Below are 26,180 nucleotides of genomic sequence, written 5' to 3' on the forward strand. Positions count from 1 at the left end.
CATTAGCACCCGTTGCTTATAAACAAACATTATGTTGTAAATGATTGATGTTGTAAGATGATAAGAGCGCCCCTCACTTCACACAGGTGTGATTTCATTTGTTATTTGGATGATCCTAAGGATCATAAAAACAACCTTGAACAATTACTATTGCAAATTATTTTGGGTCAAATCTTTGACTGCTTCATCTCTCAGTCTCAGCTAGGGGGGTCCTTTGGCTGAAAACCTTTGAAGACCCCTGCTTTAGCCCCATGCATCTCTCAATCTCTCTCTCTCTCTCTCTCTCTGTACCATGGGTGTGGTGTCATCGGGCAGGGATCGAGGCGTGTATGTGAACTCAGCGAAACACGGATGAATCTCCATCACTGGTTCAACCCCCGTGACCAGCAGCTTAGTGACTTCCTCCTCCGATACCTGAAGCATGGGTGCACGCACACGCACGCGCACACGCGTGCACACACACACACGCGTGCACACACACACACACACACACACACACACACACACACACACACACACACACACACACACACACATACTTAAAACCCTACAACTAGAACAAAATAACAGTCACATTATGTTGTTGCTTCTCAGGCAGAAACAATGTAAAAAAAAATGTTATGTTTTCCAGTGCATAACAGCATCACCTGTACCACTCCTTATTGGATGTAACAACATCACCTGTACCACTCCTAATTGGATGTAACAATATCACCTGTATCACTCCTTATTGGATGTAACAACATCACCTGTACCACTCCTTATTGGATGTAACAATATCACCTGTATCACTCCTTATTGGATGTAACAGCATCACCTGTACCACTCCTTATTGGATGTAACAATATCACCTGTACCACTCCTTATTGGATGTAACAGCATCACCTGTACCACTCCTTATTGGATGTAACAACATCACCTGTACCACTCCTTATTGGATGTAACAACATCACCTGTACCACTCCTTATTGGATGTAACAACATCACCTGTACCACTCCTTATTGGATGTAACAACATCACATGTACCACTCCTTATTGGATGTAACAACATCACCTGTACCACTCCTTATTGGATGTAACAACATCACATGTACCACTCCTTATTGGATGTAACAGTATCACCTGTAGCCACTCCTTATTGGATGTAACAGTATCACCTGTACTACTCCTTATTGGATGTAACAACATCACCTGTACCACTCCTTATTGGATGTAACAGCATCACCTGTACCACTCCTTATTGGATGTAACAACATCACCTGTACCACTCCTTATTGGATGTAACAACATCACATGTACCACTCCTTATTGGATGTAACAACATCACCTGTACCACTCCTTATTGGATGTAACAACATCACCTGTACCACTCCTTATTGGATGTAACAGCATCACCTGTACCACTCCTTATTGGATGTAACAGCATCACCTGTACCACTCCTTATTGGATGTAACAATATCACCTGTATCACTCCTTATTGGATGTAACAACATCACCTGTACCACTCCTTATTGGATGTAACAATATCACCTGTATCACTCCTTATTGGATGTAACAGCATCACCTGTACCACTCCTTATTGGATGTAACAACATCACCTGTACCACTCCTAATTGGATGTAACAATATCACCTGTATCACTCCTTATTGGATGTAACAACATCACCTGTACCACTCCTTATTGGATGTAACAATATCACCTGTATCACTCCTTATTGGATGTAACAGCATCACCTGTACCACTCCTTATTGGATGTAACAATATCACCTGTACCACTCCTTATTGGATGTAACAGCATCACCTGTACCACTCCTTATTGGATGTAACAACATCACCTGTACCACTCCTTATTGGATGTAACAACATCACCTGTACCACTCCTTATTGGATGTAACAACATCACCTGTACCACTCCTTATTGGATGTAACAACATCACATGTACCACTCCTTATTGGATGTAACAACATCACCTGTACCACTCCTTATTGGATGTAACAACATCACATGTACCACTCCTTATTGGATGTAACAGTATCACCTGTAGCCACTCCTTATTGGATGTAACAGTATCACCTGTACTACTCCTTATTGGATGTAACAACATCACCTGTACCACTCCTTATTGGATGTAACAGCATCACCTGTACCACTCCTTATTGGATGTAACAACATCACCTGTACCACTCCTTATTGGATGTAACAACATCACATGTACCACTCCTTATTGGATGTAACAACATCACCTGTACCACTCCTTATTGGATGTAACAGCATCACCTGTACCACTCCTTATTGGATGTAACAGCATCACCTGTACCACTCCTTATTGGATGTAACAGCATCACCTGTACCACTCCTTATTGGATGTAACAACATCACCTGTACCACTCCTTATTGGATGTAACAGCATCACCTGTACCACTCCTTATTGGATGTAACAGCATCACCTGTACCACTCCTTATTGGATGTAACAGCATCACCTGTACCACTCCTTATTGGATGTAACAACATCACCTGTACCACTCCTTATTGGATGTAACAATATCACCTGTACCACTCCTTATTGGATGTAACAGCATCACCTGTACCACTCCTTATTGGATGTAACAATATCACAATGCATCACCCGTACCACTCCTTATAACATCACCTGTACCACTCCAGAGTTATAACACCAGTAAGACGCGCAAACGCGGGAAGCGAACGCAGCTGAGACCCTGCAGATCATGTCTGTCTGTCTGTCTGTCTGTCCCGCTGTTACTGTATATGTGGACCTGGCCCCTTTTGTGCCCATATATGGAGCTGAGTGGACCTGGCCCCTTTTTTGCCCATATATGGAGCTGAGTGATTGCTGATGCAACACACTCCATATTTGGATAGCGGGACAGACACACACACACAGACAGACAGATCTGCTAGGTCTCATAGTAAGTGCTCACTGCGTTCGCAATCACCTGTACCACTCCTGAGTTATAACATCACCTGTACCACTCTAACAATGCTATGCTAACATGCTAGCATGCTATGCAGCATGCTAGGTTGAGTATGCTAACTTGCCAACATGCTAGGATGAGCATGCTAACATGCTAGCTAATGCTAAAATGCTATGCTAACATGCTATGCTAACATGTTAGCATGCTAACATGCTATCATGCTAACGTGCTAACATGATATGCTAATGTGCTAACATGCTATGCTAACATGCTAACATGCTATGCTAGCATGCTAACATGCTATGCTAACATGCTATGCTAACATGCTATTCTACATGCTATGCTAACATGCTATGCTAGTATGCTAACATGATATGCTAACATGATAGCATGCTAACATGCTATGCTAACATGCTAACATGCTACAATGACGGTGTGGGGTCCACAACACGAAACATCATGACCGCCAGGAACGCACCCAGGGAGTCAGCCCGGTTCCGACGAGCCGCCCCACGTCCGAAACGGTAAAAAAATGACCGTGTGGGGGACATCCAGACCCACAGGAATGCGCCCAGGGTGTGTGTGTGCGTGCGTGCGTTACCTTCATGTGGTACATCATCATCTCGTTGGCCAGGTGGGATCTGAACTGAGCCTCGTGAACCTTCTTGTAGAGCAGAGACTGCGTGGATGACACAATGAGAACATGACCATCAACTCTACCATAATATCAAACACCAAGAGCCAGCAATTACTTCATTAAGTTGATGGAGCTCATCTATCGATAAATGCACCAGGTCTCTGTGAGTGTGTGTGTGTGTACGACGTAACTCGAGAACCGTTCGCCCTAACCCACTTCAAATTCGGCACAAACGTTCCACACCCCAAGGGGGTGCAGTGCCCGACCCTGAGTTGGTGGGATACACCATTGTCCAGAAGCAGCACAAAAGCTTCTGCCCAGAGCCCAAATTAGCCAATTCATCGGTTGCTGTTTGTGTCCAATACTATACAATGGTCGGTTGCTAGGGTCTAATATGCTGTTGCTAGGGTAAAACTGTTGGTTGCTATGGTAAAACAGTGGTTGTTAGGGTACCAATTAGCTGTTGCTAGGGTGTAATAGTTGGTTGCTAGGGTCTAAATATTCGGTTGCTAGGGTAAAAGCGGTGGTTGTTAAGGTGAAATGGATGGTTGCCACGGTAAAAAGGGGTTGCTATGGTAAACAAATAAACTGTGTGTTTGTTGAAGGTGAATGGTGGCTACGGTAAAACAGTGGTTGCTATGGTAATCAACTAAACAGTGTGTGTATGCGTTTGTTGACATGTGTGTCACATGTGTTTGTTGACATGTGTGACACGTGTGTGTTTGTTGACATGAGTGTGTGTGTTTGTTGACATAGCAACGGGCCTTGCGTGACATCATCATGACTGATGGCATAAAAAGATTAAGTGTCAACGGATCATTTCAATTCATTTAATCTCATCATCATCTGAAGGAGGAGACACAGTACTGAGAGCAGCATGCCACCCAATATGGGAACCCATTTGCAAAACCATCTAATCTCAAGGTACATGGTACCTGACACTAAACATGGACATACATTGAATGGACATGCATCAAATGACACCCGACATGGACGTCCATTTAATGGACATGGATCACCTGACACCGTACGCACAATGTTCAATTTGAAAAAGATGGACACAAGGCGCATTTTACAGGACACACTGAAGGGGAGTGACGTTGGCAGACGGGGAGAGGAATGGGCCTGGCTGTATCTGAAGTGGCTCCACGGCGACAGCGCCACGGTCACCTGGATGAACAGCGGACAGGAATCACGTCAGCCCTACGACATCATGGTGGTCCACAGCGCCGGAGGGACTCAGTACATCGAGGTCAAAGCGACCAAGGAGGTCAGCCATCACCGGGCCAGATTCGTCGCGTCGCACAACGAACTCAAACACGCCAGAGAGAACCGGTACAACACTGAGTTCTACTTCGTCGTGGACGCCCTGGCGGACGAGCCCGAGCTGTACCACGTGACCAACTGGAACGACCACTGGGCCATTCGAAAGCCGGAAGATAAGATGCCGAAGGGGATGCGTTTTGAAAAGGACTCGCTGATACTAGAAGCCCCGCCAGTCAGCCTCGGGTACGACGCGGGTCGGGAGAGATCCGAGTTGGGAATGCATTCCCAACAGGCTATGCCACACCCGCAGTACGACCCGCCGGGCTGTCAGTACTGTACCCTCTGTACCGATGAACTGGATATGTGGACTTTGTGGAAATCTCTTACTCTGTCACTTTATCTGTCACAGTCTGGGTCCCTTTTAGGCCCATATGAATCATGCCCTTATAGAAGGTGTTAACAGATGATTCGCTACCATGGAAGATGAACTGTAAATATAACCAGGTGTATATAAGCGTATATTGTACGGTGACAACGGTATGTAATCTAAGCAGTAGCATTTCCATCTGTTTATCAAAACTTACCAATATCTATGTATGCTGACAATGTGACTCTTGTATGAGACACAATGGCTTGTTTTGTATTCATGTATTTAATTGATCAATATTATTAAAGTATCATAATCAACATCATTCATTACGTGTCTTGGGGTAATAACACACAAACACCTGAGGTGTGTGTGTGTGTGTGTGTGTGTGCGTGTGTGTGTGTGAATAAAAATTCTGCTCTATTACATTGCTCTCTCACTTAAAGGTTTTTCAGGCCGAGAACTTCTTTTAGACATTAAGCTGTTTGACAGCACTATCATCAGTGTATGTTGGGATTCCAGATGTGTATTTTCAATTTTTCATACATTTAAATACTGTGGTGGGGGGTGGGGGTTGCATATCCCTAGAACACTAAACGTCCTTTTCGTCACACCATCACTAATATATTTCGTTAAAAAAACATACATTGAAGTACAACAACTTGAGAAACTCTTCTTTAATATTTCCTCTATATTAATATAATATTTGACTTTTCACACAAGAAAGAAAAAAAGAAAGAAAGAAAGAAAAATAGACAACACGGGGGTCAAAATCGGTGAAAAATTATTATTTGAACCCTTTTTGGTGTTTTAAGCATTATGTTATGCTTTAGCTATTGAAAAATAGCAGATCTACAAGCTCATAGCGCGGCACTGAGTGCCGCGCTATGAACTTGTAGGTCTGCTATTTTTGAAAAATCGTGAAAATGTGATGCAAATCCTTGAATATATATTCTTTCAGGGTGAGCGTTTTTAACTCAAATCTTTGCTTCTGGGGGGGGGGGGGGTGTCTCTGAAACTACATATTTTGAGATGGGGGGCGGCGGCCAATTAAATATAATTTTTGGGGTCCTTGACGTGAAATATTGAGAACCACTCAACCACGGTTTTTCAGAAAATTGTCATGATTTAGAAGACTTTTTTTTATTTCGACGTCAGCCCTAAATGGGTTAAACATATTAAATGGAGCTGGGAACTTTTGGTCCATGTGAAAAAGACATTGTGGGTGTATGGGACTTATGACCCTAAACATAGGGACATAAGGATGGACATATGGAGGGACGCACATTGCTGTTCCTTCCTATTTCATTAAAAATATATTAAAGTACAGCAACTTGAGAAACTCTTCTTTAACACATAGACTGCTACAGGTTCTAGCGGACCCTGGCTTACTGGTGCTGAAGGCTTAACATGGGCTTTTTGAACTTTTTGGGGGGCCCACAGCGAGGGGCCTCTTATAGCGAGAATCACAATCGCATAAATAAAAAGAAAGCCCAACTTGTCCACTTCAATTTAAAAAAAAAATTATGATTCTACCATCTTCCATTCTGGAGATATTGACCTTTTTCTAACACCTGCTTTTGCCTGCACGCTGCTTGTGAAAAAAAACAACAGAGATATGGAGGCCTGAAGTTGACAGACATTTCAGTTCAGTTTTTTTAGTTCAAAAGACCGATATAAAATTGAGCACAAATAATATCCTATACAAACCATATACCGAATGAAAGCCCTGAATGTCTACTTTTAGGAGGAAAACAGTACACATTGTACACATATACAGTTTGTCACTAATTGGCTATTGAATGCAGCTTGCGCCCACCAGAGAACTTTAGAGAAGGCATGGACCCGAAGAACTATTATTCACAAAATAAGGCCTATAGCGACATGTACATACTATATACCGTATGAAACAGTAGACTCTCTGCTTTCATAAGAAAAATACCACCCAGAAAAATCACACCCCTGTGAAGTGAGCAGTGCAATTGCACTGCTCACTTCACAGGGGTGTGATTTTTATTATTATTACAGTATTAGTATTTTTCTTATGAAAGCAGAGAGTCGACTGTTTCATACGGTATATAGTATGTACATGTCGCTATAGGCCTTATTTTGTGAATAATAGTTATTCAGGCCCATGCCATCTCTAAAGTTCTCTGAAAAAGATAATTTTAGAGAGCATGGACCTAACAACTAAATATTCACAAAATAAGGCCTATAGCGACATGTACATACTATATACCGTATGAAACAGAATACTCTCTGCTTTCATAAGAAAAATACTAATACTGTAATAATAATAGAAATCACACCCCAGTGAAGTGAGCAGTGCAATGTTGCACTGCTCACTTCACAACATTGCACTGCTCACTTCACAGGGGTGTGATTTTTATTATTACGAGTAAGACGCGCGAACGCGGAAGGCGAACGCAGATCGTAAATTGCAATAACAATTAGAATAAATTACAGACATGATCTGCAGGGTGTCATAGTTAGTGCTTGGACCACGCCAGCTCCATATATGGTCACAAAAGACGCCATCACACTCATGTCACCATGACTCAGCCATAACCATATAAGGAGTCCCCAAAGCAGGACCACGCCATCACACTCATGTCACCATGACTCACAAATCACTCAGCTCCATATATGGGCACAAAAGGGCCAGGTCCACATATACAGTAAGCGGGACAGACAGACACACACACACACACACACACACACACACACACACACACACAGACAGACAGACAGACAGACAGACGTGATCTTCTAGGTCTCATAGTAAGTGCTCATTGCATTCGCAATTACAGTATTAGTTTTTTTCTTATGAAAGCAGAGAGTCTTGATGCACATTATCTGATCATAAAACGGACTTGGAAACTTTCTTCAATCGTAGCCCCATATGTGCCCTCTCCCTACGCTCATTGAACTCATTCTGTGATTCGAGCTACAAACAATCGCAGTAACGGGGGGGGGGGGGGGCAACTAGGCTTTGAGGAAATGATCTTGCATAATCAACATTATTGTCGATTGTCGTGTGCCGCTCCAAACATGTCCAGACATACCACTAACCTCATCGATCCAGTCTCGCGTATCTATAAGGTGAGACGCGAGACTGGATCGGATTGTGTCTGGACATGTTTGGGAAAAAAACAAGAAAAACAACGAGATGGATGCGGCAGCAGAAGCAGCACGTCAACGTATTTGGAAGAAAAAAAACGAGAAAGCACCACCTGTCGTTGCAAGACAAACACCCGTATGTTGCTGATAGACAGATAATAATCGATCCGATTATGTCCTGCCGTTCATTTTATCACATTAGGTGCAGGGCAGGCTGCTCGACGGTGAGTTTATATTAGCCTGTTGTAACGAGAAAGGGGGATGGATGCGAGCAAAGCAACAGCAGCAGCAGTACGGCTCGCGATCAGCGACCAACGTATCATGGCGGGCCCTCGATAATGATGTGCAATCTGTCCATGACTAACTCCACATGTGTCTGGCAAACGTTACGTTATGAAATCAAATGCCGATCGTTGCAGGTTTATATACGGGCAGAGAGCAAATCGCGTTGTATCTTGTTCCGAGAATGAGAGTGAGTGCAAGCCTTGCAGTTGAAAGCAGTGGGGACTCGGGAGTGGGGGGGGAACTGCCAATGCGATCCAAGAGGAAGAGACCCCCCCCCCCACCATTCTCCCTCGGGAGAAACCATGTAGAAACAGGAGGGGAGGGGGAATCGAGTGTATTCACACAAACAAGAGCATTGTCCCATCCATTTTAGATCCCCTGACATCTGCGTTGGTCTATGCCGGACGGCCGTCTCCAATACGTCGTACGTCCTCGCATAGACCAACCAATAGGCGGTGCCAGACGCTTCTCAGACCAACACCTCTTTTCAGCAGGGGGGGGTTTTAACTCTTTTTAGAGCCGATCGGTGTTACATTATGAGTTGTCCGGGCGCAAATATAGTTGAACTATAGAAATCAATAAAAAAACGTTTTTTGGACCATAAAACGTATAAAAACGTTATGCGCTTCTTGCGCTTGGCTATAATAAAACGTTTAAAAACGCTTTGCGCATTCGATGAGTTAATATTTCATCATGACTTTTCACAAAAAAAAGAAAAGAAAAGATAAATAGCCAATTTAGACCCGAGTTAAAAACATTCATTTTGAAAGAATATAATATATTCAAAGATTTGCTCCACATTTTTACCATTTTTCAAAAATAGCAGACCTACCAGTAAGACGCGCAAACGCAGGAAGCGAACGCAGCTGAGACCCTGCAGATCATGTCTGTCTGTCTGTGTGTCTGTGTGTCTGTCCCGCTGTTACTGTATATGTGGACCTGGCCCCTTTTGTGCCCATATAATGAGCTGAGTGGACCTGGCCCCTTTTGTGCCCATATATGGAGCTGAGTGGACTGGCCCCTTTTGTGCCCATATATGGAGCTGAGTGATTGCTGATGCAACACACTCCATATTTGGATAGCGGGACAGACACACGGACACACAGACAGACATGATCTGCTAGGTCTCATAGTAAGTGCTCACTGCGTTCGCAACAAGCTCATAGCGCGCCACTTGGTGGCGCACTATTGTTGACATGTGTGACACGTGTGTTTGTTGACATGTGTGACACGTGTTTGTTTGTTTGTTGACATGTGTGACACGTAGGGTCACAATTAGCTGTTGCTAGGGTGTAATAGTTGGTTGCTAGGGTCTAAATATTCTGTTGCTAGGGTAAAAGCGTTGGTTGAAATGGATGGTTGCCAAGGTAAAACAGGGGTTGCTATGGTAAACAAATAAACTGTGTTTGTTGAAGGTGAATGGTTGCTAAGGTAAAACAGTGGTTGCTATGGTAATAAACTAAACTGTGTGTGTGTGTATGTGTTTGTTGACATGTTTGTTGACAATAGCTTGCATGACATCATCATGACTGATGGCATAAAAAGATCAAGTGTCAACTAATCACTTCAGTTGATCTCATAATCTGAAGGAGGAGGAGACACAGTATACTGAGAGCAGCATGCCACCCAATATGGGAACCCATTTGCAAAACCATCTAATCTGGAGGTACATGGTACCTGACACTAAACATGGACATGGATCACATGACGCTAAACATGCATGTCCATTGAATGAACATGGACGTCCATTGTTCAATTTGAAGAGGATGGATACAAGCCACATTACGGTGAGTGACAACGAGAATGTATTTATACCAGTAAGACGCGCAAACGCGGGAAGCGAACGCAGCTGAGACCCTGCAGATCATGTCTGTCTGTCTGTCTGTCTGTCTGTGTGTCTGTCCCGCTGTTACTGTATATGTGGACCTGGCCCCTTCTGTGCCCATATATGGAGCTGAGTGGACCTGGCCCCTTTTGTGCCCATATATGGAGCTGAGTGATTGCTGATGCAACACACTCCATATTTGGATAGCGGGACAGACACACACACACACAGACAGACATGATCTGCTAGGTCTCATAGTAAGTGCTCACTGCCTTCGCAATCACTGCGTTCGCAATTATTGCGAACGCAGTGAGCACTAACTACCAGTAAGACGCGCAAACGCAGGAAGCGAACGCAGCTCGTACATATTTGGGTTTTGGACGTATAGCTGCTTTGGGGACTCCTTATATGGTTATGGCTGAGTCATGGTGACACAAATCACTCAGCTCCATATATGGGCACAAAAGCGGGACAGACAGACAGACAGATAGACAGACATGATCTGCTAGGTCTCATAGTAAGTGCTCACTGCGTTCGCAAATCACTGCGTTCGCAAATTAAATAGTGCTACTATTTGTCCGAAAGTGGCCTCCATGGTCGCTAGATTTGCCAGCGCTTTGAGTAGGTACGCATGCGCTATAATACAATCATTCAAACAGTTTTTGTTCTATTTTTACACTTCCTTTGTCAATGTAAACGTATTGTTTTCTCATGCCAATATGAAGCTCATTGGAATTTAATTTGATTGAAAATTTACAGTAACTTGTCCTTTTTACAGGACACGCTGAAGGAGAGTGACGTTGGCAGACGGGGAGAGGAATGGGCCTGGCTGTATCTGAAGTGGCTCCACGGCGACAGCGCCACGGTCACCTGGATGAACAGCGGACAGGAATCACGTCAGCCCTACGACATCATGGTGGTCCACAGCGCCGGAGGGACTCAGTACATCGAGGTCAAAGCGACCAAGGAGGTCAGCCATCACCGGTGCAGATTCGTCGCGTCGCACAACGAACTCAAACACGCCAGAGAGAACCGGTACAACACCGAGTTCTACTTCGTTGTGGACGCCCTGGCGGACGAGCCCGAGCTGTACCACGTGACCAACTGGAACGACCACTGGGCCATTCGACGGTCTGAAGACAAAGTGCCGAAGGAAATGCGTTTTGAAAAGGACTCACTGAGATTAGAAGCCCCGCCGGGCATACTCGGGTGCGACGCGGGTCGGGAGGGATCTGAGTTGGGAATGCATTCCCAACAGGCTATGCCACACCCGCAGTACGACCCGCCGGTCTGTCAGGGTACCCTCTGTACCCAGCACGACCCACCGGTCTGTCAGGGTACCCTCTGTACCCAGCACGACCCACCGGTCTGTCAGGGTACCTTCTGTACCCAGCACGACCCACCGGTCTGTCAGGGTACCCTCTGTACCCATCTGCTTGACCGTTTGTCCCCCGATGAACTGGATACAGGTATGTGGAATATGTTGACTTGGTGGAAATCTCTTTATCTGTCACAGAAGCCTGTGTCCCTTGTATACAGAAGGCCTTATAGAAGACGTTCACAGTACAACGACGTGTATTATAATATAATATAATAATATTATGAGTGAAGAGTTCTAATCGGTTCTCTTCCATGATCTGGAGACTTTGGCGAAACTGCCTCTACAGGCTGTGAGCATATGCACTGTATGTATATATGTATGTATGTATGTATTGGATTGAATGGTATGTAATCTAAGCAGTAGCATTTACAAACGTATCAATATACAGTATGCTGACAATGTGACTCTTGTATGAGACACAATGGCTTGTTTTGTATTCATGTATTTAATTGATCAATATATTAAAGTATCATAATCAACATCATTCATTATGTGTCCTTGGATAATGTGTGTGTGTGTGTGTGTGTTTCATTACAATTCTGCTCGATTACGTTGCATAACATGGGGGGAAAAATCTGTGAAAAACTTGGGTATTATTTAAACAAAAAAACAAACAATAATGGAGCTTCTCCTTTGGTCCATGTAGGAATGGTCCAGTGAAACAAAACAAACTAAAACACATTGTGGGTGTTTGGGATTTTGAAGTCGGCGAAGAGAACGGTTCTGGAGTTAGGTGGATTACAGGCGTAAAGACAGATAGAGACGTGGTGCATTTATAGATATAGATGTAGATAAGATAGATTAGTCTTTGCTAAATATTATAGTCCATGAATATTGTCCTTTCAAAAGTCTTTCCAAATATTTTCCAACTCCTCTACAGTTAGTATGAGGAATGAGGTGCCAGCACTGTATAGTCTTTCAAGTCTTTTAGTGTAGCATAATCTTTCCATAGAGTCTGCGGATATAACCTTTGGATAATACAGTACAAAGCCTCTTGAATTAATGTGGGAGTAGGTATGGGTAAAGATAGAAGGGAAGGTCTGGCGGTAAATTACACTTGATAACAACATTGTTGACTTTTCTTTGTTGTTCCATTTGGAAGATGTTTTTGACGCAAGGTCAGTGCAAGCCTATAGTGTACAGCTCCTCTGCTGGGGGGGGGGGGGGGGGGGGGGGGGATACATTAACTGTTATCTGTGGCAAAGTGAAGTGTATTATATGGGAGGCCCTGTACTGTAATCACTTATGGGAGGCGCTGTATAATCATGCCATCGGTCACAGCAACGACATCTTGGAAGATGAATCTCACAGAGGTGTGTTTCACTTAAGTAAAAGTATCAATACCGCCGTATAGAAATATTCTGCTGCAAATAAAAATTCAAGGAGGATTTCAAAATGTAGTAGTTGGGCAAAAGTCTATTTTCAAATGACTGAAATGTGCAAAGGGTTAATGTGTGTTCTCTAATGATAATCAAAATCTCCAAAGTAACTAGCCCATTCTGACCGGGAACCCGTTTTGGTGTTAGCACTATGTTATGCTTTAGCTATTGAAAAATAGCAGATCTACAAGCTCATAGCGCGCCACCGAGTGGCGCGCTATGAGCTTGTAGGTCTGCTATTTTTGAAAAATCGAAGAACGACTGACATTTTTTAGAATCTGATCTCGGGTCAGAATGGGTTAATCAGACCAGTGTGTGTCCAGTGGAAACCTCGTATGAATCTGATCTCAGGTCAGAATGGGTTAATGTGTGTTCTCTTATCAAAATCTCCAAAGTAACTAGAAACTAAAGTCTTCCAATAATCGTAGTGGAGTAAGAGCACAATATTTGGTTCCGAGGTGTAGCGGAGTAGAAGTTAAAGGTATTTGAAAGTGGAAATACTCAAGTAAAGTACAAACGCATACAAATTGTACTTAAGAACAGTACTCGAGTAAAGGTACTTGGTTACATTCCACCAGACTCACGTGGGCGATGCTGATGCCACAGTAGATGGAGAAGGCGGTTGCCAGGTCCTCGTCGAAACGGTTGAACCACGGCCCATTGGTTTTGTTGACCAACTCCGCCACGCCGATCACCTCTGAGAGAGAGAGAGGGGGAGAGAGAGGGAGAGAGAGAGAGAGAGAGAGAGAGAGAGAGAGAGAGATTGAGGATGGAATACAACCACCTGAAGGAATACAAACCTTTGTGTGTATCGGTGCAACTGTTCATTGCGAACGCAGTGATTGCGAACGCAGTGAGCACTTACTATGAGACCTAGCAGATCATGTCTGTCTGTCTGTCCGTGTGTCTGTCCCGCTATCCAAATATGGAGTGTGTTGCATCAGCAATCACTCAGCTCCATATATGGGCACAAAAGGGGCCAGGTCCACTCAGCTCCATATATGGGCACAAAAGGGGCCAGGTTCACATATACAGTAACAGCGGGACAGACACACAGACAGACAGACAGACAGACAGACAAACATGATCTGCAGGGTCTCAGCTGCGTTCGCTTCGCGCGTTTGCGCGTCTTACTGGTATAAAGGGACTAACATTAATGCCATTACATTTGGATAAATTGCTGAGTTGTCGCAACGACAGCAGTTTATATTAGCTTGGATTCGATGATGTCACTGGTGGACGGGTTTCTGCACCAAGTACGTACATACGTGTGTACGTCTGTAATCCACGTCACTCGAGAACCGTTCGCTCCACCGACTTCCAATTCGACACACATTCCGCACCACCACAGGGAGTGCATAGTGCCCGGTGTCGAGGGGCCAGTTGTCCAGAACCAGCACAATAGCTCTGCCCGGGCGCTCTGGACCTGATCACCCCTATATCCCCATATATGGAGCTGGCCCGGTTCTGACATTACACAGACTCCATATTTGGGCATGCCTGACATAGAACTCCATATATGGGCATACAAGGGACACAGACATAACTGGGTGGGAGACATGCATTTCCAACTTGCATCGTTCCAAGTACGGGCAGCCCACGGTTGTCCAGAACCAACAAAAAAAGCCTCTGCCCAAATTAGCCAATTGATCACACCTGATCTGCATAGACTCCATATTTGGGCATGCCAGACAAAGATAGTTGTTAAGTGCGTGTCCCTTTTATGCCCATATATGGGCATAAAAGGGACACACACTTAACAACTGGGTGGGGCATGCATTTCTAACTTGCATCGTTCCAAGTAGGCCAGTGCCCAACGGGCACCGCTCTAGTTACCTCAATCTGAGCGTCAATTCCAATGAAAACGCTGCTAAAGATAGATGCCTAAAGATGCCTATAATGTATGACTGTGGATGGAGCTGAATCATTTCGATGAGGTCACGCCGTGGAAGCAAGCGTGATTCCCAAACTGTTTCATGTCAAGGATCGCCAAATTGACACTAAATAGCCCGCAGACCCCCTTTTGAAATTAATATGCCAGGGACGCCCATGAGAGAAGACTTTTATGGCTCTAGCAGTGATTCTCAACCTGTTCAATAAAGTCCCCCGTTTTAATGGCAATTCTATCTCTGGGACACCCAATTTATTGTGATCAAATTTGACTGAGGGGCCGCCATTGGATTTTTGGTCAAATGGAAGCAGGGAATCATATAAATTGCCATATTGCCACGTAGCGCTTCTTCTTTTCTTTTTTATTGCCATATTGGTTGTTCAGTTTGACCTCCCAGTTTTGGAGATATGGCTTATAGAGTAATGTCTTGCAGAAAACATCGAGTTGAGAAAACAGGCTTGAAAGGTTCACTTCTGTGGACTCTAACATTACTCTAAAGATTGCGATCTAGATTAAGACACCTATTGCGATCTCAATTTGAGCAAGAATGGTACAGCACTTGGCTCTCCAATTCATTTTAGTTTAATACTAATTGTGTTTTTTGCTACAAGAGAGAGACTTTAAGAGAGGTTTAAGTTGAGCACTTTGATGTTGTCTGTTTAAAGCCACAGTAGTTGGCTCCAGGTGCCACATTTTGAATGTATAGTACTGTTCAGACAACTACAGACTAAAGACAATACATATTCTCGTGGAAGGAAATGAGAATCGTGATCTCAATTCTTGTGGATGAAAATGGAGATTCACATTTTATCAAGAATCGTGCAGCACTATAGAAGGGAGAGAGAGAAAGAAGGGGGGGGTTAGAATGTAGGCGAGAAGGAGCGATAGAGAGAGGGAGTGATAGGCAGGAGGAGGAAAGCTAGAAAATGGGAAAGATGTAAAGTGGCAATGAGAGAGACGGATGGAGAGAGAAAGCCGGGGGAAGGGAAGGGAAGGGAAGAGATAAGAGCAGCAGCCATGAAACAGAAAATTGAGTGGTAGGACGTATGGTCCAGTGGTGCGGAACGGTGTCTTCTGAAACTACATCACTGTGACATCAACTCTCTGCGGTCACTCAGAGACCCCAGCTTCCCCCACAGCCCCAGAGCTGTCGTGACGAGCGGTCACTCAGCTGTCGTGACGAGGACAAAGCCCGGCAAAGACAGCCGTGAAAAGGTTGCACATCTCGCCGATTCCTCATGTCCGTCGTGACAGGCTACGAGTCATTCTCAGGTATAGCGGAAGGAAAGTGCAGCTGACACGTGTCCTTTGCAGCGTGACAGGCAGACAGACAGACAGACAGACAGAAAGACAGACAGACAGACAGACATGGCTCTCATGTGAATCACAGCTGAGCGCTTTGGCCACAGACTACTTTCATCCACTCCGCTGGCACGGGGAAAGCGCCAATCAATCAGTGTCAAGGTTTTCGTTGCACTGTTTCCCACTCCCGTTCTCTTACAATTAACCGTCTCCCTGTGCTATTTGACCCGCTATGGCCTTGTCATCTATACGGCTCGCTGTGTGGCTTGAGCAACACGATGTAGCATGGCCACACCTGGCCGGTTTGTAGCATGGCCACACCTGGCCGGTTTGTAGCTCTGTGTGTGTGTGTGTGTGTGTGTGTGTGTGTGTGTGTGTGTGTGTGTGTGCGTGAGCATAGGAGACCTTAGCTATGTTTCACCAGTTTCAATTGAAACGGGCCTCCACCCTCAGCGGGGCCTCCAAGCTCCAACTGAACGTCAGGTGTCAGTCAACCCCCACCACTCTTGGCCCTCTCTATCTCGCTCAATCACTGCCTTGCTCTCTTCCAGAAGGTTAAGTTACACCTATTTTATGTTAATAACCTGGGTAAAATGTGCAGCATTGGGAGGTAAAGGGGAGACACTTTAATTTTGAAGGGACGACAGGATGAGGAGAGGAGGTGATGGTGCTAATTGTCGAGAGTAATGTCTGCGTGTAATATTGAACAGTCAAACTATTTGTATCAATACGGCTCTATCAACAAAATAATTATGTAGGTATATGGCTGCCTCATATTTGGTCTTGAAACGGGCCTCCAGATTCCTAAGGCCGCCCCTGTGCGTGAGTGTGTGTGTGTGTGAGTGAGAGCGGTATAGGTAGGTCGGTAGGTAGGAACCTTCGTACCGTTGTTCTCGTCCTTGATGGGGAAGCAGAGGATGTTGCGCGTCTTGAAGCCGGTGCTGTCGTCCACCCCGCGGTAGAACAGCGGGTGGGAATACGCGTCCTTGATGTTGAGGATCTGACCCGTGGTGGCCACGTGGCCCGCGATGCCCTGGTCAGCCGGGATACGGAACTCCTTCTGCACACACGACACGCGCGTACACAAGCAGGTACACGCAAGCACACACGGAGGCACGCACACACACACACACACACACACAGGCACACGCAGGCACACACGTACGGAGGCACGCACACGCAGGCACACACAAACACACACACACACACACACACACACACACACACACACACACACACACGCACTGTTATATTCATCTCTTTAATAATGGAAGATGGCGATCCATAATATGTATAAACAATTTAGTCTGTGAGTGAGTGAAGTGTGTGTGTGCGTGCGTCTGTGTGTGTTTCACTGCAGCGCATACAGTGTACACACACACACACACACACAGATGCTGGAACCATTGTGTCCAGAACTGCGTGCGTGCGTATGTGCATGCGTGTTTGTACGTGTGCGAGTGTACTGTACCTCCTCATCAACCAAGCAAACACCGTCAAACACCTTGGCCACCAACTCATGGGTGAATCGATCCAATAGGAACACAGAGCAGCTGAAATCATGTGCACGCACACACACACACACACACACACACACACACACACACACACAGTTTGTTGATTTTCGCTACTTCATGCATTGATATGATAAATTCCACCAATCGATTCAATCTCTCTCTCTCTCTCTCTCTCATATATGGGGTCATTCGAGGACAGATCTTACATTTCTGCATCGCTGAGGTTCCTGGCCTCCACTATTATCTCCTGCAGCAGCACAGACACATCATCTGAGAGAGAGAGAGAGAGAGAGAGAGAGAGATCAGTGTAATGTATGTCCCAGTGGGTTCACTCAGTCAGTGTTACATTTTCAGGTCATGGGGTGACATTGTTAGTCCATATAGAACATCTTTATGGCCATTCATTGGGCTCCATTAGTGATCAGTTTAATGGTCTGTCATTGATCCTGACCCTCTACGGGTCCACACGGCCCACCAGGGAGACATTTAGTCTGAGGCCAATTATCTGACGCTTCTCCCATCATTGGCCATATATATATAATAATATAATATATCCGTACATGCTCTCCAAACTCCATGGGGCGTGTTAGGGCTTTAAGCAACTAGTCGACTATTCAACTAGTCGACTATTCACTAGTCAACCTTGCTTTTGTAGGCCTCAAGATCAGATAGAATTCTAGATTATAGTCACCAATGTACACAGTTTTTAAATGTACAAATATCATACAACTTTATTTTATTATTATTATTATTAATTTTACATATTATGTATAGTTAAACGACTAGTCGACTAGTAAACTAGGCAGACAGACATGGCTCTCATGTGAATCACAGCTTAGCGCTTTGGCCACAGACTACTTTCATCCACTCCGCTGGCACGGGGAAAGCGCCAATCAATCAGTGTCAAGGTTTTCGTTGCACTGTTTCCCACTCCCATTCTCTTACAATTAACCTTCTCCCTGTGCTATTTGACCCGCTATGGCCTTGTCATCTATACGGCTCGCTGTGTGGCTTGAGCAACACGATGTAGCATGGCCACACCTGGCCGGTTTGTAGCATGGCCACACCTGGCCGGTTTGTAGCATGGCCACACCTGGCCGGTTTGTAGCATGGCCACACCTGGCCGGTTTGTAGCATGGCCACACCTGGCCGGTTTGTAGCATGGCCACACCTGGCCGGTTTGTAGCATGGCCACACCTGGCCGGTTTGTAGCATGGCCACACCTGGCCGGTTTGTAGCATGGCCACACCTGGCCGGTTTGTAGCATGGCCACACCTGGCCGGTTTTTAGCATGGCCACCGTGACCGTACTGAATAACTTCCAACTTGCATAAGGTCTTCAGACTAGGACTTAGGTCTAAGATAAACAGGTCCTCTGCAAGGTAGTGCGAACTATCAAGGAGAATGACACGTCGATCTCCCACCATGCAGCAGCACGTCAAATGCATCCGACGTGGGGGTTTTCCCTTGTGCTCGACCTTCTTCCAGGAGAAGGCCTCTAGATTGAATTTCCACAGATCCTCGGACGTTTGGTTCCCGGGCATGACCACCATATATGTACACAGCTCTCCATTGTAGACAAATGCTGCGTGACCGTGCTGTCCTTCTTGAAGCAGCTGGGCAGAAGGTGTTCTCAGCCAGCAGCTGGTGTCAGTGTCAAACACACCGATGTTGTTGTCGGAGACCGCAGACCTTAAATAGCCCCCAAATACAAACATCTTCGTCCCGATGATGGTGGCAGAGTGACTTGATGAGGCATGTGGTGGAGTTCCTCTGGTGTTAATGAGAGTCCAGACCATGGATGCCATAAGCGTCCATAGACATACGGTACATGACCTTCCCATGGACACATGCCGAGAGGTTGCACGTCCCTTCTGGAACAGTCCCAGAAGCCTTGGTTCTTCTGACCCACAGATGGGTGTCCACATCCAATGAATACATCATGTTCCAGTACTCCCCTCCCCCATAGCCTCCCCAGATGTAGACGACATCTTCTATCAGCACAGCCGTGTGGCCGAGGCGATAGGAGGGACCCAACGCCGTCCAGCGCAGAGACACTGTGTTGAAGACGCTCACATCCATCCGATCACGGTTTCCACCACGACCTCCTCCAAAGTTAGTGTACAGGAGGCATAGAGGAGATATGATCGAGGTCTATAAACTTGTTCACCAGATATATGACTTTACAGCCGAGCCTGTTGTCCATTTTTGGGACAGCAGGTATGAGTTGAGAGGGAATTCTCTTAAACTCTTACCACTAAATTGTCACTCAGAAAAGAGAAAGAATTTCTTTACACTTAGAGCTGTCAGAGCATGGAATACACTTCCGGAGGAAGTGGTCCAGGCTCCTTCAGTCAATACTTTTAAGAATAGACTTGACAAATTTTGGTCAACAAAAGGTTTTTTGTATAACTATAGGGCTGGCTTGTAAGGTCATAGACTGGTAAATAGTAAATACAGGACTTGAAAGAGTATTATGTATAACTAAGATATAAAAAAAAAAAACCAAAGAGGGCGGGTCCACATGAACTTGGTTGTTTTTAAAGTGTAAAAAAGAAAAAGAAAAAAGAAAAAAAAAGGAATACGAAAGTATTTATGTATGTATGTACTTGTGAATTTTAAATATGTATTTATGTCTGTTGTGAGTCTGGCGTAGAGGATTTCATCCTGTGCTGGAAATCTTTTCAATAAATTTCAATAAAAAGGCGAACACCTCGTGCTTCACTGCGACGGCGGCACAGCGGTATGTTTTTGGACCTCCGTTCAGATGTGCCGTCCAGCAGAACATTGCTCACTCTGTATATCAGGTCAGATTTTTACATAGGGCCGTATAAAATACTAACTCAAACTAGTGCTGGTTGCCTGGGCTAGGACCCGCCGCAGTGGTGTCCGATTAGAACTTAACCGGGAAGCCGAAACCTCTTACGCGACAATATATCTGCGTTGTGAGGCCAGATATTCTGTCTCGTGCTGAAGGCTGTGAAATCTCTCAGACAAGACTACGCAGGTTGCTGCTAGATTCTCCTAAACCTCTTCAGATCATTCTTATATAAGGTTTTACACGATGACAGCCGTGTATACCCATATCTCTTTATACAATGCTAAAGTTGATCACGTGCCAAAAGCGGTGGACAGAAACTGGTCGACAGAAACTGGTGGACACGACATGCCCCAACACGGGCAGAAACAAGGCCACAAGGCCTTTTAACCACGCTATTTACACACACTACAACTCGCTTACAATTCGCAAACCTGGCAACACTGCTCCGTGTTCTCATAGGCCCTCCAGGCCCGCCCCCACACTACTTTTCAGTCTCACAATCGGCCATCTTGCTTTTTACTTAGATGGGCGAGTGGACATTTAATGCAAATACATTAATTATAGCTCCAGCAAGCAAACACAAACACCTCAACTCCATCTCATTGTGAATAAGAATTTCGAGGGGAAAAATATTTTTTGGAACGCCACTTTCACCCAGTATGAAGCTAAATGTGGAAGCCGTGTGTGTCACACCAAAACTGGTGACCTAGAGAATCCTGTACCGATTCTCGGGCATCTGGCCTGAGGCACTGCCTGCGAGTTGGCTCTGCGTGCCCAGTACACATGTATACTATTTTCGCCAGACAGCCAACTGCCCAGTACACATGTATACATACGCCTGCACACACACACACACACACACACACACACACACACACACACACGCACACGCGCGCGCACACACACACACACAGTCCCGTCTCCCCAAGAAATACCACACACGATTAGAATTTATAGATGCGCGATTACATAACAGCTGTGCGTCATTATAGCCACACACGTCTCTACCTTGCGGTCACAGTCGCGATACTTTTCAGTTGTGTGGTACTTTTATATTGATTTAACTGTAACAGAAAGTTCCCATCTCCCAGTCACGGAGCTGCAACAAAAAGCTACACTGGTCGTTTCTGGCCAGTGTTGCCAAATAAGCGATTAGTAAGTAATGTAATTTAATTTATCAGCGATTTTGGGATTATTTTTGTAGATATAAAAGAAATAAAATATTGGGGGTCCTTTTCTCTTGCCATGACAATGTTTGAGAACCACTGCTCTAAAAAAATATTAGACAAAGTTTGAGCCACAAACACATTGCTCTCTCTCTCTCTCTCTTCTCCTTTTGTATAAATGAAATAGGCCTATTCATGATTCTGCTTATAGAGAAGTAGCCTATGTTAGTTTGTTTTATGGACTTCAGAGATACATACCCACCAAATAAAACTATCATCCCATTGCTGAAAATAGTTACAAAATGTAATTGAGGGGCCTTTCATATAGGCTACATATAAGACAAACGCACATGGAATGGGAAATAGAGGGGGAACAATGCAAATCGTAGGCTTTTATTTTTGTTGGCATTTGACTTTGCTACTGATGATTGTAAGCAACAACAAGTATTGCATTGTGTGTTTGAGCTGACAGGCCCTTTTTGATGTCAATCAATCAAGTCATCTCAGATCATCTAAAGCCGCAGATGCAAAAATCGTTTTTTATATTAAAATTATATATATTTTTAGTGCCATGTCATGTGGTCTACCTGCAAAGCCTTTGTAGATCGTGATCTACCATTTGGGCACCACTTAACGTCAGATCAGGGGTTTTTCTCGGCCAGCGCCAAAAATGCTCCCCGAAAGCATAATCGCAGCAAATACCGGGCAGTGTGTACGAGCCTTAACATGTTGACTACACTACACTACACATAATAACTAATAACTAGGGATGCACCGAAAGGGAAATTCTTGGCCGAAACCGAATACCAAATATAGGAAACAGTTGGCCGAAAACCGAATACCGAATATGATTAATATTATATATCGTTTTTCATACCATTGCTGTCATGGCCGTACCTTAAAGCTACCTGATTTATGGCAAAATAAATGGTTATGGCAAAACTTAACTTAAATTATAATCACTATTATGGGTCCATAAAACATTTAATCAGCTCTTTTGAATGCATTAATTGCATACACTATTCGGCGATATATTTTCTGCCTATTCGGGCCGAAACCGAATACGCCGAAAATGCATTTTTAGCCATTTTCTGCCGAATATTTTCTGCAGCCGAATATTCGGTGCATCACTACTAATAACCCATCCGTTACTATATGTGGAGTCAACTCCCGCAATTTCCTTCTTCCCATAGTGCGTGGCGAAGTAACTCTGGGATTGAGTGGCCACGAAATTCTAGTTTTATACATTAGCCTGATGTCTGTGCTGGATGTCGCTGTTATCTCCATATATGGAGCTCCAGGTTGTCTCCATATATGGAGCTCCAGGTTGTCTCCATACTGTATATGGAGCTCCAGGTGAAAGCTTTCGTTACAGACGAACAACGGAGTCCCAAATAATAAATCCATTAATAAACAGATGCATCAAAAGTAGCGCAGATCCACAAGAGCTTGTAGATTTTGCTGTTTTTGAATTTGATTCCAGGAATCTTTAACAGTTTTGGACATGTGAGGTTTCCCTCCTAACAACAGACGATATCATATACAAAAACAGATGGAGGGCGAGAGACAGAGAGGTATGGGCGGAGAGGGAGAGAGAGAGAGAGACACTCACCTAAGTGTGTGAAGAGATTCTTGGCAACTTGTAAGAGTGCCTACGGAGAGAAGCAGAGCGAGAGTGCAATTGAAGAGCTCCTGTAACAACACGGCGTGTGTGTGTGTGTGTGTGGGGCGTGCGTGCAAGTGAGTGATGGCCCAGACCATTGCCACACATTAAAGTTCAGCCTGCAGTGCTCACTCAAACACACACACCCACACACCCACACACCCACACACACACACACACACACACACACACACACACACACACACACACACACACACACCACTTGTTCAGTTATTTCCACCAAGCAGGGAGGCAGAGATTAGGCAGTGGTGGAAGGTAACCAAGTACATTTACTTAAGTAACTGTACTTACTGTGAGTAACATTTTGAGGTAGTTGTACTTAGCTTGAGTATGTCAACATTTTTCTGCTGCTCCACTAGGCCTACATTTCAGAGGCAAATATTGTACTTTTAGTCCACAACAAAGTATTTATACATTACAGTATTGATACTGCTACTTAAGTAAAACACTGTACTTTTTCCACCACTGAGATTACGTTTTCACCCTTGTCCGTGTGTGTGTGTGTGCATGTGCGTGCATGTGCGTGTGTGTGTGTGTGCGTAGATCCGTGTGGCTGTGTACATCTCTCAGACACAGCCGATTTTATCCAAAAACTCAGACCAGTGTACACGTCATCACCTTTGATGTCATGTGGAAAACTTGCATCAATTTTCATGAATGTGAAAAGCTTCCTCACAACCCTGATGACCACGACTTACAGAGACAACACAGCCTGGCGGAGATATGCCATCCGATCGAGGAGCACACTTTTCCAGTTAGTTTTCATCTGCAGTCGCTTAAAAAGGCATAAAACCCAACTGGTTTGTTTTGTTTTAGTATCGTTTGTTGAGTATTGCACAGCACTCGTTTTACTTGGTTTGATGGTTATAGTTAAAGTTCTTGGTTAAAGTTCTATTAATTCATTCCTGTTTGTTTGGCGTTACCTGGCTGGTGCTGAGTTCTTCCTGGAATGACAGAAGGATGGGGCTGAGGGTGGAGCCAGCATCAGCAAGGACCTAACCAGGTTACTATATCGCTGTGTGATCCGGTCTAGGCGTGGTTTAGACCAGATGGTAATAATAATATAAATAACATACCGTCGCATTGTTTGGGTCCCCTCCCAAAAGAGTTACGGTTGTTTTTAGTCTCGCTACGAGTTGGAATAAAAGATGGATATACCAAACAAACTATTCCAAGAAGTACTTGAAGAAACGTGTCGAATGAATACGACACACCAAGGGCTGTATTTTGCGTGTCTTAAGTACCAGGTCTTATTCCCTAACTTGAGTAAACTAAAGACCTGGAGGCGTGATTAATGCCATTTGGCTATTCTGAGTGGCTATAAGGACATTGATCACGCCTCCAGGTCTTTAGTTTACTCAAGTTAGGTAATAAGACCTGGTACTTAAGACACGCAAAATACAGCCCCAAGGCTTTTAGAGCTTACTGTAGGTGGTTCGGGCATCTGGTTAGGATGCCTCTGGAGCGTCTCCCTAGGGAGGTCCTCGTCGCACTGGGAGGAGACCTCCGGGCAGACCAAGGCTCAGATGGAGGGATTACATCGACTCACTGGCATTGGAATGAGGGCCAAGCAGGGACTGACCCCCCCCAAATCCAACCCATTGATGCTCAGTGCCAAGCAGGGACTGACCCCCCCCCCAATGCAACCCATTGATGCTGAGTGCCAAGCAGGGACTGACCCCCCCAATGCAACCCATTGATGCTGAGTGCCAAGCAGGGACTGACCCCCCCCAATGCAACCCATTGATGCTGAGTGCCAAGCAGGGACTGACCCCCCAATCCAACCCATTGATGCTGAGTGCCAAGCAGGGACTGACCCCCCCAATGCAACCCATTGATGCTGAGTGACAAGCAGGGACTGACCCCCCCAATGCAACCCATTGATGCTGAGTGCCAAGCAGGGACTGACCCCCCCCCAATGCAACCCATTGATGCTGAGTGCCAAGCAGGGACTGACCCCCCCCAATGCAACCCATTGATGCTGAGTGCCAAGCAGGGACTGACCCCCCCCAATGCAACCCATTGATGCTGAGTGCCTGGCAGGTATAGGTCCCATTGTTACAGTCTTTGGTATGACCCGGCCGGATATCGAACCCCCGACCTCGCAGTCTCAGGGCGGACACTCTAACCACAGGGTCACGGTCTGGTGTGTATGCGTGTGCGTGCGTGTGTGTGTGTGTGTGTGTGTGTGTGCGTGCGTTACCTGGCACTCCACTTTGAGTTTCTGTTCTTTCTGGAAGGCCAGCGTTGAGGTGAGCACAGTGGAGGTGTAGCAGAAACAATGCTGGATCACATGCTCGTCTGCCTGGGTGTGTCTGGAGAGGAGCACACACACACACACACACACACACACACACACACACACACACACACACACGCACGCACGCATGCACACACAGAGGTGGTTAGACCCACTGAAACCCTATTTTATACTATGTTGTACCAACTACCAAGGTATCGGATCGAAAAGCTCACATCACGCATGAGTTGTGAGGTTGTAGATTAGATTAATTCATTTCACAGTGAGTTTCTGTGTAAGTGTCACAGTGCACACAGAGATGCTGGAACCACTGTGTACAGAACCGACATGCCGTTTCCTCGC

The 26,180-nt window shown here is 45.1% G+C and overlaps 1 protein-coding gene across 1 annotated transcript in view; it reads right to left on the reverse strand.

Moving 5' to 3' along the window:
* Positions 1-26,180, reverse strand: part of pde2a (phosphodiesterase 2A) — a 229,510-nt gene that overhangs the window by 8,163 nt on the left and 195,167 nt on the right. The window contains exons 14-22 of the mRNA XM_080772141.1: positions 25,782-25,893; positions 24,502-24,522; positions 23,507-23,546; positions 18,115-18,178; positions 17,863-17,944; positions 17,277-17,451; positions 13,783-13,895; positions 3,540-3,617; positions 292-414 (exon numbers count right to left, since the gene is read on the reverse strand). Coding sequence (XP_080628267.1) covers positions 292-414; positions 3,540-3,617; positions 13,783-13,895; positions 17,277-17,451; positions 17,863-17,944; positions 18,115-18,178; positions 23,507-23,546; positions 24,502-24,522; positions 25,782-25,893 — 808 coding nt within the window. The remainder of the gene's footprint in view (positions 1-291; positions 415-3,539; positions 3,618-13,782; positions 13,896-17,276; positions 17,452-17,862; positions 17,945-18,114; positions 18,179-23,506; positions 23,547-24,501; positions 24,523-25,781; positions 25,894-26,180) is intronic.

Source organism: Protomyctophum bolini (genome assembly GCF_963924005.1).
Source record: "Protomyctophum bolini genome assembly, chromosome: 9".
Classification (NCBI taxonomy): domain Eukaryota; kingdom Metazoa; phylum Chordata; class Actinopteri; order Myctophiformes; family Myctophidae; genus Protomyctophum; species Protomyctophum bolini.